Raw genomic sequence first — 19,669 nt, forward strand, 5'->3', positions numbered from 1 at the left:
CCCTCAAGGTTCAAGCATATCACATTTCAGATAGAGATTTTTTTTTCCCTTTGCTGATCAACTTTGAGGACGACAACAACAACAAAACAAACAAAAACACGGCATCAAAACTAACGAACAAAATTGTAATGAACTATAAATAGAAAATTTGGGTGAAATTTTCAGAAGCACCTGAGTGCTCTCTCAGCTGCCGCCTAACCTTGTAGATATCTAAAATCCCATGGTGCCTAAGTTTCTGCAGTAATGTCCCCTAGGAACCTACATTTCTATTGTTGGGCATATTCACTGCTCACTGTGTTCTGATGACTGCGCACCTAGCTCACATCTAAGCGCCAGCAGGATCCTCAGACTAGGGTTACCCTACCTATCTCACCTGCAGGGCCCAATTTAGCAGGCTTGCTCAGAGCATACCTACTGGATTGGGCCTGGCATAAAATGTAGCCTGAGTGGGAAGGTACTGCCACCTTCTTAGAGCCTTTACCCCAGTGGTGAGAGCATTCACCCAGGATCTAGGAGACCTGGGTTGGAATCCCCACTTTACCTGGAATTTGGACCCAGGTCTGCCACCTCCCAGGAATGGGTCCTAACTGCGGAGGTATGGGATATTCTGGGGTGGGTCTCTCTCAATTTCTCCTGTTGAAGCTGTTCCACTTTATATAGATAAGTACTCATTAGAACGTGGGTCTTCCATATCCCAGGTGAGTGCCCTAACCACTGGGCTATAGAGTGAGAATGACTGTTTCTCAGGCCCAGTGACTTTAATTATTTGTACAAAGTAGAACAGCTTTTTGCAAGAAAGGACTTAGGCACTAACTCCAGGAAAGGGTTCATGCTTGTGATTCCCAAGCTGAAAGAGGCACCTTCCACTGGTCTGGATGCAGGTGCCTAAATCCCTTTGAGGGGCACACTTAAGCCACACCCCTCCCCTAGGCATTTCTTATAGGTTAGCCTATGCAGCACTAAGAAGCTACATTTTATTCATAGGGAAGGGACCAATAATCTTATTTGTGTGACATTTGGAACAGATTACTGTATAGGCCAAACTTGCTAATGTCACTTTTATGTCTAACATTTAACCACTTGAGTCAACAGAGTCCTTGTTGTAGTTTAATATTAAACAAGTTACGATAAACCACTGGCGTATGTAAACAACATAAAATGCTGACATGCCGAAAACTGTCTCACATCTCGGAGGTTTGTACTGAAGTAGTCACCACTAAAATGAGCACTCTGTTCCTTTAGAGATAAGATTAATTTTAACTTGTCCATTGGGCAGGAATAGGTAGTTTTAGAGTCTGTGATTGTTATACTTATCTGAGTTGCCACCAATATATTGCAGATTCAGAATCCTGTTTGTTACACTGGTGCAACCCCGTTGTCTTCAGTGGATTTGTGCCAGCGTAATCAGAGGCAGATTAAGGTTTCTCGGAGCCCTGGGCCAGAGCAAGTGGGGGGTCCCTCCCCATCCCTTCTGCCTGTGGCCATGCCCACAGCCCCACCCCTTTTTGCCCCTTTCCTGGGGTGGGGCCTGCCCTTGTTCCACCCAGGGTCCCCATCATTTCACTTCCCCACTGCAGCCCCACAGCCTCTTCTGGTTCTTTCTCCCCTCTCCCCCTCACTGAGGCCCCAAGACTGGAGAAGCTCTGTCCCCTTGCCACAGCCCCGGGCCACAGTGGAGAGTGAGCTCCTCCAGTCCCAGGGCCACAGCTGGGGCTTCCCCTGCTGCCCCGCAGCATCTCTGGGGGATGGGTGGGGCTTCCCCTATCCTGCAGCTTTGGCCAGGGATGAGGTCAGGGGGCGCTGTGGGTGGGGCTTCTCCCCGCCTGGCGCTGCTACCATGGAGTGGTGTTGGGGCGCGGGGACTTCCCTCGCCCCGCCTGCCCGGCAGCTGGGGCTCCAGGCTTTTGCTGCCAGGAAGTGGATTATTTCCAGGGGCCCCCCAGTTGGTAGGGGCCCCTGAGCAACAGGCCCCATGGGCCCAGTGACTAATCTGCCATTGGTGTAATGGAGAGGAGTATTTGACCTTATGCTGTCAGCCTATGGCTGGAAAGGCAGGCGTGAAGTTAGTCTGGTTTGTGTAGAGGTTTTCCAATAAAGATGCCATTGAATAAGGTAGAGTCTGATTCAAAATGCACTTCTGCTCTGAAAAGTTGCTCTATAGAACTTGAATTGTGAGGTTCCATATTTGTGTATCTCTACATATCCACAGAGAGCAAGTCTATTGAGTAAGATTGTGCTGTTGTCAGTTTTCAGACTGGAACAACAGATTAAGGTTCTTGGCTCTAATATCTACTGATTTATTAGGCCCTCAGATTTGGATGCCCTGGATCTGTTTAAATCAGAGTTTAAATTGGGAGTAAAATATTTTCTCTCTCTTCTCAGGACTGTGACATGCTTGCTTGCCATAATTACTGGCACTGGGCTTTGTATTTCATTGAAAAGGTATGAGCACACTTCTATATCTATATACTATCTGCTCCAGTTGGATGATTATTAATAGGCAGACCTGATTAAAAGGGTATGGTCTGCTTTCCTCCATTCTTTCTATTTCGATGTTTTATGAAATACTACAGTATAATTTGTGGTGTTTGGTACCTTACTAAAGTGTTTTTAAAAGTTATATGTTAGAGAGGAAAAATCTATAGGTGAAACCGCTTTATATTGAACTTGCTTTGATCCACTGGCGTGCGCAGTGCCCTCCACCCCTCCCTGAGCACTGCTTTACCGCGTTATATCTGAATTTATGTTATATCGGGTTGTTATACCAATTATATTAGACCAGTAAAAACCAGCAGGATCTTATTATTGGGGACAAGGCAAAGATGCCACATTTATTATGATAATTTATGACTAATAACTAATATCTTAATTCTTATACACACACATTATACCTAATACCTATACACACACACACACAATTCACATTATACCTAATACCTATACACACACACACACACACCCACATTCATCAGGTGTTCTGCAGCTGCTGCATAGTTACCAGTCCTGAAGATAGCTTAAGTTCATGGCTTGATTTTGCAGCTTGGATTCGTAGCTTGTGGCAGCTAACTGGCCAGGAAAGCTGGGCACAAGGCTGAGCTGGATTTCTGTTGGGCAGGCACCGATGTTCTTCCATGTTGGCAGCAGAATGTTGCTTAGCCCACGTCCAGACTAACCCGCAGCATCGGCGGGTTAAAATCGATTGCTCGGGGATCGATATATTGCGTCTAGTCTGGACGCGATGTATCGATCCCCGAGCGCGCTTACATCGATTCCGGAACTCCATCAACCCGAACGGAGTTCCGGAATTGACACGGAGAGCCGCGGACATCGATGCCGCGCCATCTGGACGAGTGAGTACCTCGATTTTAGAAATTCGACTTCAGCTACGTTATTCACGTAGCTGAAGTTGCGTATCTAAAATCGATTTTAATACCCTAGTCTGGACGTGGCCCCAGAGTCTCTCATCTCACTCTACTTTTTTATAGGCTTTTAGTTTGGATTCAAAGTCTATAGGTCTTGCTGTGTCACGCTGCCTCTGGGTTTAGATTGATCACCCATCAATTGCAGGCGTGACTTTCAGACTTGAACCTGGCTTTGATCTTCCTTCTGTTGTTCTGTTGTCCTTTTCTTTTTAGGGTGGATGCTTCTTACTTTGTTTAGGGCTGTTGTCTAGGTCTTCAGCCGTTGGTATTTGAACTTTATCTCATCAGGACAGGCTGGAGCTGGAGGTTGATTCCATCATTCATACATACCTCATTCACACATCTAAACTAAACTAATAAGATTACAGCAGGGTTTGCAAAAATGAAGGTTGGAGGAAGCTTTTACAAAATGGAGTGAGTGTTTTAAAATGGGGTTTGAATTACAATATGGAGCAGAAGTTACAGTATAGGCAAGTGTAGTGAATGGTGAACAGAAGTTACATTAATAAAGTGAACAGTTGAAAACAATTTCATTTATCAGTTCTACAGGGTTGCGTTATATCAGGGTAAAGGTGTACAATATTTTCCTACACGTAGAATGTAAGAGTCTGGAGTTTGCAAAAATTGCATGAGAGAGACCAATAGGGCCACCATCTTAAAGAAATGAGAGATTTTGTGCTGTTAATTTCCCCTCAGTCTTAAAAATATTTAAGATCTATTTAAACTCTTTACAAATATGTGTATGTTATACTGAACCTATTGGGGTGCAATATATATTTTCTTTGGATTTAATAGTACTTAGCACTTAATGTGTTGGGGGCAAAAATTAGCAGGGAAATAAATGCTAGTATGTAAGTGGCAAAGCAGTATGAGTTGGTGAAGAGATCATGTTAGTGACAAAGAGTGTAATTTGTCCCAATTTAGCATTCAGTTAATTAATGCAAAACTTCGTGTTACACCCTAACTGGAGAGGGTAAGATAAAGCAAACCCCTTCCTTACTTTATTGAAACCTCCAAGTTACTTTTCTTCCTATGGCTCCCCTCCCAATACCCATGTGTCAACATGTACTGTATGTTGCATTTGTTTTGCACATCCGCTGAAATGAGATTTCCATGATAATTTTGCCTGGTAAATTTAGTATTAATCCAAGTTGAATTCCTTTAACTCCTTTAAATTTATTCAGAGCTCTTTGATTAAGTTTTGGATGAAAGCCACAAGATAACTCTACAGTTTATTTTATTTTTATGTATAATTGCTTTTCATGTAATATGACTTGAGGTACTCTCTTCCTAGATTCTATAATACACATAATAAATAATCAGGTAGCGCACTTGTTCACCTCTCCCATATCTAATCTGGGTATGTTGCACATGGACATTCATTGATGAGATCACTGATATTCTTTTAAAAATTTGCTAGTACTGAATTCTAGCAGTCACTTACGGACACTCTATACTAAAGATCATGACACAATCCTCCTTTGGTTTTACAGGGTGACTATGAGGCTGCTTTGACAATTTATGACAATCATGTGAGTATAAACCATTTCTGGTGTTGTGAAAAGACATTGTTCAAATGAAATGGTGTGCATATGCCTCATTTTGTATATGGTGTAAAATATATAAAGGTGTGATACCATTTTCTGGTTTTTTAGTGTTTTCCAATTATTTTATTGATACCACTTTCATATCCTGTTATCTTTAGTCAGGCTGCCATGGTTGCTATGTAGATGCCTTGGTGGGACAGGGGGAAAAAAAGATAATCTTTAAAAGTTTAACATTATGTAAAATAGTTTTTTCTGTAAATCTAAGCTGTCATGATTGGTAATTAATCTACAAGATCTGATTTTAATCTAATTACTAGTTAGGCTTCTTCCTTAGTCATGTCTTTTCCTTTCTAGATGACTTATTAAAATTTTTTGCTATCTGAACTTTTGGAAGAATCTTTCTAAAATAATCCACAGCAAATTAACCAGGAATCTGTGTAACAGGTCTCCTCATGTCTGTTTTGGTGTGAAACTTTACAAAAATATCTCGTTCTACCCTGGTGATTGTTGCAAAGTAATAGAGGTACTTATGGTCCATTTGGGGGAGATCAGAGATTGTAGAAAAGATAGTTTTCACACATACTATATTTGATTTTATAAATGGAAAAACACCACAGATAAAATAATTTGAATATTATTTGTAGATTGCTGTATTTTTGAAAGATGCAATTTGGGTTGTTAAAAAATGGTTGTATCTGGAAAAGTAAGAGGAGAGAATTAATTTTGTACTGTCAAAGTAAGTTTATCGTCAGGTTAACTTCCACTTAAAGATGGGTAATGCCACATAAGAATGCTTTCTGATTATAGATTGCTCCTGCATGCCTGTCAAGCAGAAGTATGTTGGCTGTGCTAGATAACTGCTCCATGCTGTACCGGCTTCAGTTGGAAGGTAGAAGAACTGTTAGTTTCTGCTTTAGTCTACTCATTCTTCTTAAAAGAGTAAGGTAAAAGGCTCATCCTCCAAAATGCAACAGGTGAAGATTTAGGTAAATATACAGAGCGAGTCTGAGCAGTGGGTTATACTAGAGAAGAGATGCTGTTCTTCAGAGGTGAATTTTAAGTATATACTAATGAACATAAACTTTAGGGAGAAATAAAGGTAATTATTTTCCTGCAAGTACAATATTCCATTCAATCAAATTAATAAAGGTCACATTTTTCTTTTTTTTTGATGTTTCACTTCCCTTGTCCCCAGAGATCTAATTTTTTCAACCTAATGTTTAAAGATCAAATGCATAAGCTATTAAAAAGCCATTAACTTCTCTTTTACTAAATATCAAGCCAACATTAATTTTTAGTTCTTAATCTTGATATTGATGAAATAGAGAGTCAATGTAAATATAGTACCAATCATTCCAACAGTTCCATGGGACTATGTAAACAGGCATCCAGCTTTTCTTTAACTTTCTAACGCAAAGATGAAGTGAGAGTTCCTGAAAAAAACTGCTCACCTCCTAAGTCATTGTCACAGATCCAATCAAGCACCTCTTTTTGGTCATTCAGGGTACATCTACACAGGGATAAAAAATCCAAGGCTGGCTGAAAATGCTGTGTAGACAATTGGGTTCAGGTTAGAGCCTGAGCTCTGGGACCCAGCGCGGGTGAAGGGTAGACCTGTGTATGTGTAGACATACCCTCACTAGATCGCTGTCAGGGGAATTCCTCTGGATTCCTGAGTGTTTTTAAGTTTCCCTGGGTCTTAATAGGCTGTTTCCTCCCTTGGTGTGTCTGGCACATATCCTGGTGCTGATTCTGAGTCTGTTATCCTTTCATGGAAATAGAGCTCATCAGCTCACCTGGCTTAGTGTAGGGTTATCATATTTCAGGTCCCCCAAAAGAGGATACTGCCGGGGTGGGGCGGTGCCGGGAAGGGAATACAGTTAAAGGTGCTGGAGTGGGTACCTGTGGTGCATGGGGGACAGTGTCACTCCCTGTCATGGTGACTGGAGCAAGCCGAGGACTCAGTGACTGACAACCATCCAAGTTTGCAGATGACACTAAACTGGGAGGAGTGGTAGATATGCTGGAGGGTAGGGACAGGATACAGAGGGACCTAGAGAAAATAGAGGATTGGGCCAAAAGAAATCAGTTTCAACAAGCACAAGTCCAGAGTCCTGCACTTAGGATGGAAGAGTCCTATGCACTGCTACAGACTAGGGACCAAATAGCTAGGCAGCAGTTCTGCAGAAAAGGACCTAGGGGTTACAGTAGACGAGAAGCTGGATATGAGTCGACAGTGTGCACTTGTTGCCAAGAAGGTAAAGGCATTTTGGGCTGTATAAGTAGAGGCATTGTCAGCAGATTGAGGGACGTGATCATTCCCCTCTATTCGACATTGGTGAGGCCTCATCTGGAGTACTGTGTCCAGTTTTGGGCCCCACACTAAAAGAAGGATGTGGGGCCCAGGGCCCTACAAACCCATAATTTGCCTCTGATTTATCCTATTATTAGGCCTGATCCCTATCTAATGGGATCCATGATATCAGTTACAGATGGTATATTTGGAGATGATCAATAAAGAGGTTTGACGCAGGTCCAGAGGTGGTTCCTTAAACTAGTAATCAAATCTTATGATGCTGAATTAAACTGGGAGTATATGCCAAGATACATGGTTTTGCATGTGGAGTTTTTATTTGAAATCCTGTATATTACTCCTAGGTGTAAAGGTGGGAGACAGATGGAACAAAGTTATCCCTCTTGCAAAGAAGCACACCAAAGATCATGTCTGGCTTTTCAATGATGTCCACATTCTCATGTCTTTGCTTGGGGTCAAAGACCACAAAACCACCAATGAGCTCTTAACAACTCTTCAGGAACTTGCCAAGTAAGCAAGTGAATTAAAATGTTGTTCTGAATAAATATTTTTTTCATCACAAAGCATATTAGTATAATAATTAATTTCTTGCAGTTTGCTAAGTACCATAATTTATTTTTCTCTGATATAGGATGTCCTAACCGGAATGCTGGTTTCAGCAGGGTAGTGTTTCTAAAGTTAAGGTTAGCAAATTACTTTTGATTTTAAGTGTATCTAAACTGGGCATTTAATGTCTCGATTGGGTATTTAATCTTGTCAGATAGCAGCATCATTGTCTGAGTGTTGTACATACCGTGAATTTGAGTGCTTGTGGCACCTTAACCTATAGACACTTTTTTCCCTTACAGTGGGTGTACTTTAGAGATGTGACTCTTCGTATCAGAACAGTGGAATTTTTCTTCTGCAGCATTAAGAAAACTTCACAAAATAAGCCAATTACCTGTAAAGGCCCCTTTTGCCCTGATGCACCAATTTTAATCAATGTTGTTTACAAGATATCTATAAAATGTCTATAAGCATACAATGAATTACCATTTTAACATGAAATTGAGCTAAAAGCACTGTGAAAATAATTTTGGCACAACTTCGTTCAGCTCTACAAATTTGAATATTTTGGTATTTTAGCAAAATAGAATGTTTGTCACATCCTTGTTTATGTCTAAAATATAAATTTCTTGCTCTTATTTTTATATTGACCGTCATGAAAGGCGGTATAAGAATGGCATTCCACTCTTACATTTTTCCTGCTTTTGTTTTATGTACACAGCTTTTCTGTGGGTGAAACTGATTTTCCTTCTTTCTTTAGAGTACAGTCTGAGTCAGTCATTGCTTTCTGTTTCTGACCTGAAGGGCTATATGTAAGACATTTGTGGCATAAAGGTGCCACAGAACATGCTGAAATAGACAGGTTGGGAAAGAGCCAGCTACCTACAATGACAACTTTTTTCACTTGCAAAAGAAGGGGCCTGTGATTTGTCTTTCAGTTTTCAGAAGAGTAATAATCATCATACTCTGGTAAAACAAATCTTCATTAAAATAGTGTATACATAGCATTAGAAAGATGACCAAACAAAATAGGGCAGCAAGGTTACTGTAGTAATGCTTTATCTTAAGCTTCCATTTATAAATGGTGTGTAAAGGTGTAATATATGATCGAAAGATGTTAGACATGAGCAGTATGTGTTAAAGATAGTTATGAGTGCAACAGAAGGGTGCTAGATCGGGGTTCTCAACCGTTTTCTTTCTGAGGCCCCCCACCAACATTCAGTAAAAACTCCACAGCTCACCAGTGCCACAACAACTGCTTTTCTGCATACAAAAGCCAGGGCCAGCGTTAGGGGATAGCAAGCAGGGCAGTTGCCTGGGACCCCATGCCACGGGGCCCCCACAAAGCTACATTGCTCAGGCTTCAGCTTCAGCCCTGGGTGGCAGGGCTCTGAGCCCTGGGCTTCAGCCTCATGCAGGCTTTCTGCTCTGGGTCCCAGTAAGTCTAATTCTGGCCCTGCTTGGTGGACCCCCTGAAACCTGCTCATGGCCCCCTGGGGGGCCTTAGACCCCTGGTTGAGAATCATTGTGCTACATGATTGCAAGCCATGGTTACAAGGAATATGTTGATTTGTTGGACTCTCTCTAACAATCTTCTAAGAGCCTGACACCTATTAACCAATTAACAATTTTTAGAAACTGTTTATAAATGGAATCTTAATATCAGGTGTGATGGGTATTGTTTTGCACAAAAGAGCAGAACAGCACTGGTGCACGTGCAAATGATCCACTTAGGCTTTGAGAGATCAAGAAGAAAATGTGAGAAATGTAAAGCTACCAAACAGTAATCTCTGCTTTGCTTGCTACTATCAGATGGTGACAGACTTTTTTTTCTTCTAGATACATACTGTATGTAATATAGAATTTCAACATTGATAGATGGAAACTTTGTGGAATAGTTAATGAATTTATACTTCGTTTTGCCAACCTCTGCACAGTGCTTCCACCTGCTTGTCCACACCTACTTTTACATTTTTATTGTAACATTGTTGTAACTGCTCTGCCTTATAATAGTTGTTTGAAGCATTATAAAATGTAAATATAGTAAAATTACTTTAGAAAACAGGAATTGATATGAATTTGAATATTTGAAAAACTAAATATAAAATTAAACCTCATGTTTACTAAACCAATATGTGGGTAATAGGACTGTTTACTCACATCAAGAATATAAAAATTACATTACCTATATTAGAAATTTGTTTGTTTAAAGAATAGCCATACAATTCTAATCCTCCAGCCCTTTATTTTCATTATTTTTATTTTTCTACCCTATACATTTTGAGGCTGAAACTTAAAGAAAAAACAACAGACAAACAAATCCATATAATAGTGTACTCTGGTGGGTATCACACGTATGTTTTGATGGAGAGGGCTCTCTGTCTGCATGCCTGTGTGTGTGTGAGAGAGAGAGAGAGTGAGACAGGCAGACAGAGAAGGCAACACAAATCCAAAGACATCCAAAGCATTGCTTGTAGTATGACCCTGACATTTGAGAGAGCTATTGAGTCGAGTGTTGGCTGAAAAAAGAGGCTTGGAATATTGAGCAATGCCTCCTGTTGTATGTTTGTTTCCTACTGTGTTTGAGGAAACAGGGCTTTCTGTACATTTTTGTTAATAAACAAGTTTCCCTCAAAGAAATATCTGACTTTATCATCAGTATCTCCTCCTAATGGAAACAACCTGCAAGGCTCCAGTGATTGGCTAACTTCTTCTTCGAGTGATTGCTCATATCCATTCCAGTTAGGTGTGCGCGCTGCGCGTGCACATTCATCGGAAGATTTTTACCCTAGAAACTCTGGCAGGCCGGCAGGTCGCCCCCTAGAGTGGCACCGCCATGGCGCCTGATATATACCCCTGCTGGCCCATCCGCTCCTCAGTTCCTTCTTACCGCCGTGTCGGTCGTTGGAACTGTGGAGCGCGGCATAGCTGTCCTCCACGTCCCTAGCTCTCCATTGTATCGTTGTTCTAATAGTTGTATTTAGTTGTAGTTATAGTTAAAGTATAGAATATTAGTTGATAGTTGTATTTACTTATTGTATATAGTTGGCGGGCTTGGGCTGTAGCCCTCCCCCACGCCCGGCGCCGGGCTCATGCCCGGTTCGCCAGGGTTCAAACAGTGCTCGGCCTGCAAGAAGCCGATGCCCACGAGCGAGCCCCACGACTCCTGCTAGAAGTGCCTTGGGGAATCGCACATTTCCGAGAAGTGCTGCATTTGTAAGGCATTTAAGCCAAGGACCAAGAAGGAGAGGGATCAGCGCTTAAAAACTCTCCTTATGGAAGCAGCACTTAACCCTCCGTCCTCGGCACCGAGTGCTGGCTCCGCTCCGGCACCGGACCGCGCCGGGCCTGGGAAAACGCCTCGGCACCGACCTTCCCCGGCACCGGGCCCCGACGCAAGACCTTCGATGTCCATCACTCCGACCAAGCAGACTCAAATGGAGCACCCGGCACCGACTATTGCCGCGGCACCGCTACCAGGGATTCCGTCGACTCTGGGCCCGGAGGGTCCGTTGAGTCTGGTCCCTCACAGCTCCCCCATAAGACCCGGGGTTGAGCTAATGGTCCCTTCGATGCCCAAGACATTTTCCTCGGCTAGGGACCTGATAACACTAACTGAGTCTACGCTGCCTCAACCCCCGGTGCCTCTGGTGTGAGTTCTACAATCGAAAGGCAAGCCTGTGGCCATGCGAGCGCCGTCTCTGGATTCACCGAGCCGGCACTGATCCCCATCGCGGTCCCGGCACTGTTCCCGGTCCCGTGAGTGGTCTTGATCAAGGTGTCGCTCGCAGTCCCGGCACCGCTATCCGCGGCGGTACCGGTCGTACTCGCGGCGCCGGTCCTCTTCACAATGGTCCCGATACTCCGGCACCGCTCTGGCTCGAGCCATCGCTACCGGCACCGAGGTTCAAGAAGCCATTCCCAACGTCGGCGTTCTAGATCCCAGTCGACCTCCCGGCACCGCGCTGGTGGCAGGTCCCGGTCTCGATCCTGGCGCCGCTATGACTCCTGGCACCAGTCCCCGGCACCGAGGAGGTCTTCGCCGTGTAGAGCGAGGGACCCATATCAGTCCCGTTCGGCTCCTTCCTGGCCATCCCAACAGCCGTCCGTCTCCTCCCAAACAGACAGCGCATACGCCATGGACACTGACAGGCCTGCTGCTCTCTTCCATGATCCCTCGCCTCAGGAACATGGACCACAACAGTGGGGCTTCTGGACTCCCTGGGCGTATCATCAAGCCCAAGGCCCTCAGCAGATCCCCACGCGTTCAACGGCATCTGAACACAGGATTCTGGAGGCCACATTGTCTCGTCCTCCCCCTTCCCCTGCAGAGGAGGGGTTGTCTCACCGTCAGGACCCTGATCTCCCTCCGGAGTCGGAGGCAGTGCTCCAGGCAAAGCCTCCGGCAGATCCACTCCTGCCAGGTGTCTCCTCTTCATCCTCCCCAGATGAAGCAGTGGCTGGAACGACATCCTCCAGCTCTCCTCCGCTTGACCTCAGGGCGCATCAGGACCTCCTCAGGCGCGTGGCGCAGAACCTGAACTTACAGGCTGAGGAGGTCTCAGAAATTGAGGATCCAGTGGTGAGCATACTATCTGCCGATACACCCACTCGAGTCGCCCTTCCTTTCATCCGGACCATTCAGGCCAATGCCAATACCATCTGGCAATCACCGGCGTCCATTCCCCCCGCTGCACGCGGAGTGGAGCGCAAATATATGGTGCCCTCGAAGGGGTACGAGTATCTATATGTTCACCCGCCCCTGTGCTCCCTCATCGTACAATCTGTGAACGAGAGGGAGCGCCATGGCCAACAGGCCCCGGCACCAAAGTCCAAGGAAGCGAGGCACATGGACCTGCTCGGCCGAAAGGTCTATTCTGCGGGCGCCCTACAGCTTCGAGTGTCCAATCAGCAGGCTCTCCTTAGCTGCTACACTTACAACACCTGGGCGGCAGCAGACAAGTTTAAGGAGCTGCTTCCGCAAGATGCGCGTCAAGAATTCGCTGCAATCCTTGACGAGGGCAAGAAGGTAGCGAGAACTTCACTACAAGCATCTCTGGACGCCACAGATTTGGCCGCCAGGACTCTAGCTTCTGGCGTTACCATGCGCCGCATTTCCTGGCTACAGGTCTCTGGCCTCCCTCCGGAGCTCCAGTGTACGATCCAGGATCTCCCATTTGAAGGCCAGGGCCTGTTCTCGGACAAGACTGATCCCAGGCTACAAAGCCTCAAAGACAATAGGGTCATTATGCGCTCACTGGGGATGCATACACCTGTCACCCAGCGCAGACCCTTCCAGCCTCAACAACAACGCCGGCCCTACCCCTAACCCCGGCAGAGGCAAGACTTCGCCAGACGACGAAGTAGAAATGGCCGACGTAGACAATCGAGCAACCAAGGAGGACAAAACCAGAGCTCCTCCAAGGCTCCCTCCGGCCCGAAACCTTCATTTTGAAGGTGTGCCCAAGGGCACTGCACCAGTTTCCTTTCCGGATCCGTCCCCTCCCTTTTCCAACCGTCTTTCGTTTTTCCTCCCTGCATGGTCCCGGCTAACATCCGACCAATGGGTCTTACGCAGATTGCAAGTTGGTTACCATCTGCAATTCGTTTCGCACCCTCCCTCTCGCCCTCCTCCCTTGTCCCTCTTCAGGGACCCCTCTCACGAGCAACTCCTCCTTCAGGAGGTGCGAACGCTCCTCGTCAAAGGAGTCATAGAGGAGGTTCCAGAGAGCGAGCGGGGCAAAGGGTTTTATTCCCGTTACTTTCTGATCCCCAAAGCCAAGGGAGGCCTCAGGCCTATTCTCGACCTGCGGGAACTCAACAAATACGTGGTGAAGCTGAAGTTCCGTATGGTATCCTTGGGGACCATTATCCCTTCCTTGGATCCTGGAGACTGGTACGTCGCCCTCGACATGCAAGACGCATACTTTCATATAGCCATATTCCCGCCCCACAGACGGTTCCTTCGGTTCGTGGTCAACTGCTGCCACTATCAATTCGCGGTCCTCCTGTTCGGCTTCTCTACGGCCCCGAGGGTGTTCACCAAGTGCATGGCTGTAGTCGTCACCCACCTTCGTCGCAGTTGCATACATGTATTCCCATACCTCGATGACTGGCTGATACGGGGATCATCAGAGGCACAAGTCCTCAGCCACATCCACATGGTCAACAGACTTTTCGCGAACTTGGGTCTAATCCTCAATATAGAAAAGTCAACACTAATCCCCACTCAGAGGACAGAGTTTATTGGAGCCCTTCTGGACTCTACTCTGGCCAGAGCCGTTCTTCCTCTATCGAGGTTCCAGACCTTGGCGGCCATCATACAGCGACTGCAGGCAGCACCCTTGACCTCAATACACACTTGCCTGACTTTATTGGGCCACATGGCGGCTTGCACGTTTGTCACGGGGTATGCCCAGCTTCGCATGAGGCCCCTCCAGTCCTGGCTCATCACTCAGTACTGTCCGGCCAGGCACCCTCTGGACACGATTGTCATCGTCCCCCAGGACGTATTAGGCTCCCTGCAGTGGTGGCTGGATCAGTCCGTGGTGTGCGCGGGGCTTCCATTCCATCCGCCCCAGCCCTCTGTGTCCCTGACAACGGATGCCTCAGATCTAGGCTAGGGGGTCTGTCATAACTTTCCTACTCAGATCTGAACTTTAGAGTTCAGAACATGAGAAGCTAGCATGAAAGCTCCAAACTTAATTACCAGCTTGGATCTGATATCGCTGCCACCAGCCAGAAAATTCCAGTGTCTGGCTCACTCTGGTCTCCCCAAAACCTTCCCTGGGGAACCCCAAGACTCAGATGCCCTGAGTCTCACCACAAAGGGAAATAACCCACTTCCCTTCCCCCTCTTTACCTCCTCCCAGATTTCCCCGCCCTGGGTACTCTAGGAGATTCCCTGCTTCAAGTCCTTGAAACACCGCATCGAGAAATCAAATATTTTTCTCCCCTCACCCAGAAGTTATGCAAATTCAGGCTTAGTAAATCTAACACAAAGAGATTCTCTCTTCCCCCTTGTGTTCTTCCTCCCACCAATTCCCTGGTGAGCTGCAGACTCAATCCCCTTGAGCCCCCACTAAAAAAAAAAATCCAACAGGTCTTAAAAAGAAAGCTTTATATAAAAAGAAAGAAAAAGACATAAAATTGGTCTCTGTATCAAAGTGACAATATACAGGGTTAATGGCTTAAAAGAAAAAAATGAATAAACAGCCTTATTCAGAAAGAAATACAGTTTAAAACATTCCAGCAACTACACATATGTAAATACAAAAAAACAATATAAACCTATTGTCTTACTATCCTTGTACTTACAACTTGGAAACAGAAGATTAGAAAGCCTGGAGATAGAGAGATCACTCTCAGAGACGAGAGGGCCACCGAACCAAGACAAGGAACAAAGAACTTACACCCAAACTTCCCTCCACCCAGTTTTGAAAGTATTTTGTCTCCTGATTGGTCCTCTGGTCAGGTGTTTCAGGTCATTGTTTGTTAACCCTTTTATAGGTTAAAGAGACATTAACCCTTAGCTATCTGTTTATGACAGGGCCCATCTCGGAACCCTGCAGACCCAAGGCCGGTGGTCACCTCATGAGCTGACCCTCCATATCAACATCCGGGAATTGAGGGCGGTCCACCTTGCTTGCCAAACTTTCCATCATCAACTTCAGGGCCGTTGTGTCTCGGTGTTCACCGACAACACAACAACCATGTATTATATAAACAAGCAAGGTGGCACGAGGTCTTCTTCCCTCTGTCAGGAGACCGTGAGGCTCTGGGACTTCTGCATAGCCCACTCCATTCACCTCATCGCATCCTTCCTTCCCGGGGTTCGGAACACGCTGGCGGATCATCTGAGCAGATCCTTCCTTTCCCACGAGTGGTCCCTTCGCCCGGACGTCGCCCTTTCGCTCTTCCGGAGGTGGGGATGTCCCCGGATGGACCTCTTCACGTCCCGAGGGAACAGGAAGTGCCAGATGTTCTGCTCCTTTCAAGGCCTGGAACCGGGTTCGGTAGCAGATGCCTTCCTTATTCCGTGGGCGACGCACCTGTTCTACGCATTCCCCCCGTTCCCGCTAGTCCACAAGGTCCTTCTGAAGGTGCGCAGGGACAGGGCCCGCTTGATCATGATAGCTCCAGCGTGGCCCCGGCAACACTGGTACTCCATGTTGCTGGACCTGTCTCTGGCTGACCCTGTCCCCCTGCCTCTTCACCCAGACCTGATCACTCAGGATCACGGCAGGCTCCGTCACCCGGACCTTCAATCGCTGCACCTCACGGCATGGCTCCTGAGTGGCTGACCTGGTCTGAAATGCGTTGCTCTACCCCAGTGCGTCAGGTGCTCCTGGAGAGCAGGAAGCCTTCCACCAGAGCGACGTATTCGGCCAAATGGAAGCGCTTCACGTGCTGGTGTGCTAATCAGAACTTCCTTCCCACCGCAGTCTCCATCTGTACTATCCTTGACTACCTCTGGTCCCTAAAACAACAGGGCCTGGCTGTGTCATCTCTAAGGGTTCACTTGGCGGCCATTTCCACCTTCCACCCAGGAATGGATAGCCGCTCGGTGTTTTCTCACCCGATGGTGACTAGGTTCCTTAAGGGTCTGGAGCATCTTTACTCACAGATTCGCCGCCCCGCCCCCTCCTGGGACCTGAACCTGGTTCTGGCCTGGCTCATGTCCCCTCCCTTTGAGCCTTTGGCAACTTGCTCCCTTCTCTACTTCTCCTGAAAGACCGCCTTCCTGGTGGCCATCACCTCCACGAGACGGGTGTCGGAGCTCCGGGCCCTCACGGTAGATCCCCCATATACTGTGTTCCACAGGGAAAAGGTGCAGCTGACACCGCACCCAGCCTTTCTCCCCAAGGTGGTCTCGGCCTTTCACGTCAACCAGGAGATCTTTCTCCCTGTCTTTTTCCCGAAACCCCATTCGTCCCGCAGGGAGCAGCAGCTTCACTCACTGGATGTCCGTAGGGCGCTCGCCTTTTATATAGAGAGAACCAAGCCGTTCCGCAAATCCCCCCAACTCTTTGTGGCGGTGGCAGAATGTGTCAAAGCGTTGCCCGTCTCATCTCAAAGAATCTCCTCGTGGGTGACGTCCTGTATCCGAGCCTGTTATGACTTGGCTCATGCCCCTCCGGGCCATGTGACTGCGCACTCTACCAGGGCGCAAGCCTGATCCACGGCTTTCCTCGCCCACGTGCCCATCCAGGAGATCTGTAGGGCAGCGACCTGGTCCTCTGTTCATACTTTCGCTTCCCACTATGCCCTGGTCCAGCAGTCCAGAGATGACGCGGCCTTCGGCTCCGCCGTGCTCCACGCCGCGACTTCTCACTCCGACCCCACCGCCTAGGTAAGGCTTGGAATTCACCTAACTGGAATGGATATGAGCAATCACTCGAAGAAGAAAAGACAGTTACTCACCTTTGTAACTGTTGTTCTTCGAGATGTGTTGCTCATATCCATTCCACACCTGCCCTCCTTCCCCACTGTCGGAGTAGCTGGCAAGAAGGAACTGAGGAGCGGACGGGCCGGCAGGGGTATATATCAGGCGCCATGGCGGCGCCACTCTAGGGGGCGACCTGCTGGCCCGCTGGAGTTGCTAGGGTAAAAATCTTCCGACGAACGTGCACGCGCGGCGCGCACACCTAACTGGAATGGATATGAGCAATACATCTCGAGAACAACAGTTACAAAGGTGAGTAACAGTCTTTTCTCAGGTCAAATGGGATAACATTACTATGGAATGGATGTGTTCACTTGCATAATTAAAATATGCAAGATTTCAGGATTTTTTAAAGGTACAGCAAATAAGGATTTGTTTAGCAAAATGTACCTAACATGTGAGGTGTTTTGTTCCATGTATCACTATTCCTTGAACTCAGTGGAACTAAGTTGCTCCAACAGAAGGTGACAGAACAGCACTAAAAGGAGTAAAGTGCTACAGTCTTATCTTCTGCTCACTGGCAGTTAACTCCTTTCCTGTTCTGCAGAGCACCTGGTGAAGACCATGAACTGGGTCTGGCTCCAAAATTGGGGTTGCCACTTTGCCAGGCTTTGGTAGAGTTTGACAATGGAAATTATGACAAGACAGTAGGATTACTTTATCCAATTTGCTACGAACTCCTGCAGATAGGAGGCAGCAATGCTCAGGTAAGGGGCTTGAATGTTATTTATTAAATTGCATTTGAGTAAGGCTTGTTTGTCTTTGCGTAGCATCTGTTAGGATTTCATGTTTCCACTAACATTCAAATGTACAAGTAAGAAGTACTATGTCTCAGCTGCTTAATACTGTTTGTAGAAGAAATTCTCTCCTCGATAGTTATAACCAGTCAGAATCTAAGCAATTGTCACTTGCAGCATTTATTACCAAATATTAACTTATTTCATTTGTGACTCATATTTTCAGAGAGATGTTTTCAGCCAGCTATTGATTCATGCTGCTTTAAATTGTAAATCAAAAGCCTATCAAAAACTGGCTAGGTAAGTACCACTTGCTAAAAATCAGAACTTCTGGATTCCATGATATGTATTAAATAGAAATACAATTTATGAAAGCACAAATTACAATTGTTTTTAAACATTGTAAATTACAAGTAAAATGATATGCAAGTAAGTACATACAAAGCTGCATAGTTTTAGATTTAATCTTAGGTCACAATTTACAGCAATTATCAAATATTTAGTTTGTTCAGCTACACAAACTTGGCTGGTTGATTTGACCAATTTATTAGCAGTCTACAAGTTTAGCTATAAAAGACTTTCTCTTCCAGTATGGCACCATTGTATTTACATATGGAACAAAATACTTAATAGATTATAGAATAAAACGTATATGAGTAGCTGAATACTATAATGATGCCACATGCAGTTTATTTGGGATCTAACTTACTCTAGTGCCATATTTCAGCTATCCATTGTGCCAGTCTTGTGTTAGTAGAAATCACAAGAGTTGCTCACATGAGCAGGCGAGCAGACTCACATGCCCATACTGAAACCCATTCAAGTTATTGGAGGAGTCTACCTGTGTAGGACACTTGAAAGAATTGAAGCTTAAGACTAGAGTAGCTTGACTAAGTAGCTGGAGTAAGACTAGATTCTTACACTAGAGTAGCTCCACTGACTTCACTGGAGTTAGTCCTGATTAACACAAGTGTAAATGAGTGGAGAATCAGACCCCTAGCTTCTAAGTAATGAAAATCATTCCAGCCTCCCAGATATGAAGAGATCCTTGCTCATTTTATTCATTTTCCTATTATATCTCCCTGTCAGAAAACTTTACAATCACAATTAGACAACATACAGATAACTAGGGAAGGAACATTAAAAGTAATGTGAGCAGGTAGTCTGTGTATGAGACATCTTATTTAAAATGTTGGTTATGGTTAAGAATTATGAGGTGAGATATCAGAACAGAAGTGGATGGTTAGTGGTAGAGGGTTAGCTGGAACAAGGGAGCTTTTAGGATCTTGAAGGGAGGAGAGCAAGATTATTTTCTCACAAAGTTCTTCCGCTGTGTGATTTTCAGAGCCATGTGGCTGTGAAAATAGGGAACATTAGTTGAGGGTTAGAAATGGGAAAGGGAACATCACTCTCTTATTAGTCCATGTCCTGCATTGTGATATTTGTGGTCAAAGCACACAATATGGGCATTTAACAACTTAGCTGTGCTGTTTTCTATACTGATTTTCATTTTCAACTCTTTTAAATGCCAGAGACTGAAGCGTGAGCATCTACCAGCCTTTTTGCTGCAGCGAGCTTTTTATTTTCAGACAACACATGACTGCTAAATCAGGAAACTAAAAAGCCTGCTTGCTATAGTTTTGAGCACTGTATTTATG

At 45.6% G+C, this 19,669-nt stretch overlaps 1 protein-coding gene across 6 annotated transcripts in view; it reads left to right on the forward strand.

Moving 5' to 3' along the window:
* TTC38 (tetratricopeptide repeat domain 38) overlaps nucleotides 1-19,669 on the forward strand; it is a 144,621-nt gene that overhangs the window by 55,796 nt on the left and 69,156 nt on the right. For 3 of the 6 annotated variants that reach the window (XM_050965972.1, XM_050965962.1, XM_050965990.1), the window contains 6 exons: nucleotides 2,383-2,442; nucleotides 4,916-4,954; nucleotides 5,777-5,858; nucleotides 7,628-7,793; nucleotides 17,822-17,981; nucleotides 18,238-18,311. The exons of 1 other annotated variant lie outside the window; for it this stretch is intronic. In XM_050965972.1, coding sequence (XP_050821929.1) covers nucleotides 2,383-2,442; nucleotides 4,916-4,954; nucleotides 5,777-5,858; nucleotides 7,628-7,793; nucleotides 17,822-17,981; nucleotides 18,238-18,311 — 581 coding nt within the window. Of the gene's footprint in view, nucleotides 1-2,382; nucleotides 2,443-4,915; nucleotides 4,955-5,776; nucleotides 5,859-7,627; nucleotides 7,794-7,914; nucleotides 7,967-8,131; nucleotides 9,898-17,821; nucleotides 17,982-18,237; nucleotides 18,312-19,669 lie in introns of those variants that run through there. 2 more of the 6 variants (XM_050966008.1, XM_050965999.1) reach the window with 2 other exon arrangements.

This window comes from Gopherus flavomarginatus, chromosome 1 (genome assembly GCF_025201925.1).
Source record: "Gopherus flavomarginatus isolate rGopFla2 chromosome 1, rGopFla2.mat.asm, whole genome shotgun sequence".
Classification (NCBI taxonomy): domain Eukaryota; kingdom Metazoa; phylum Chordata; order Testudines; family Testudinidae; genus Gopherus; species Gopherus flavomarginatus.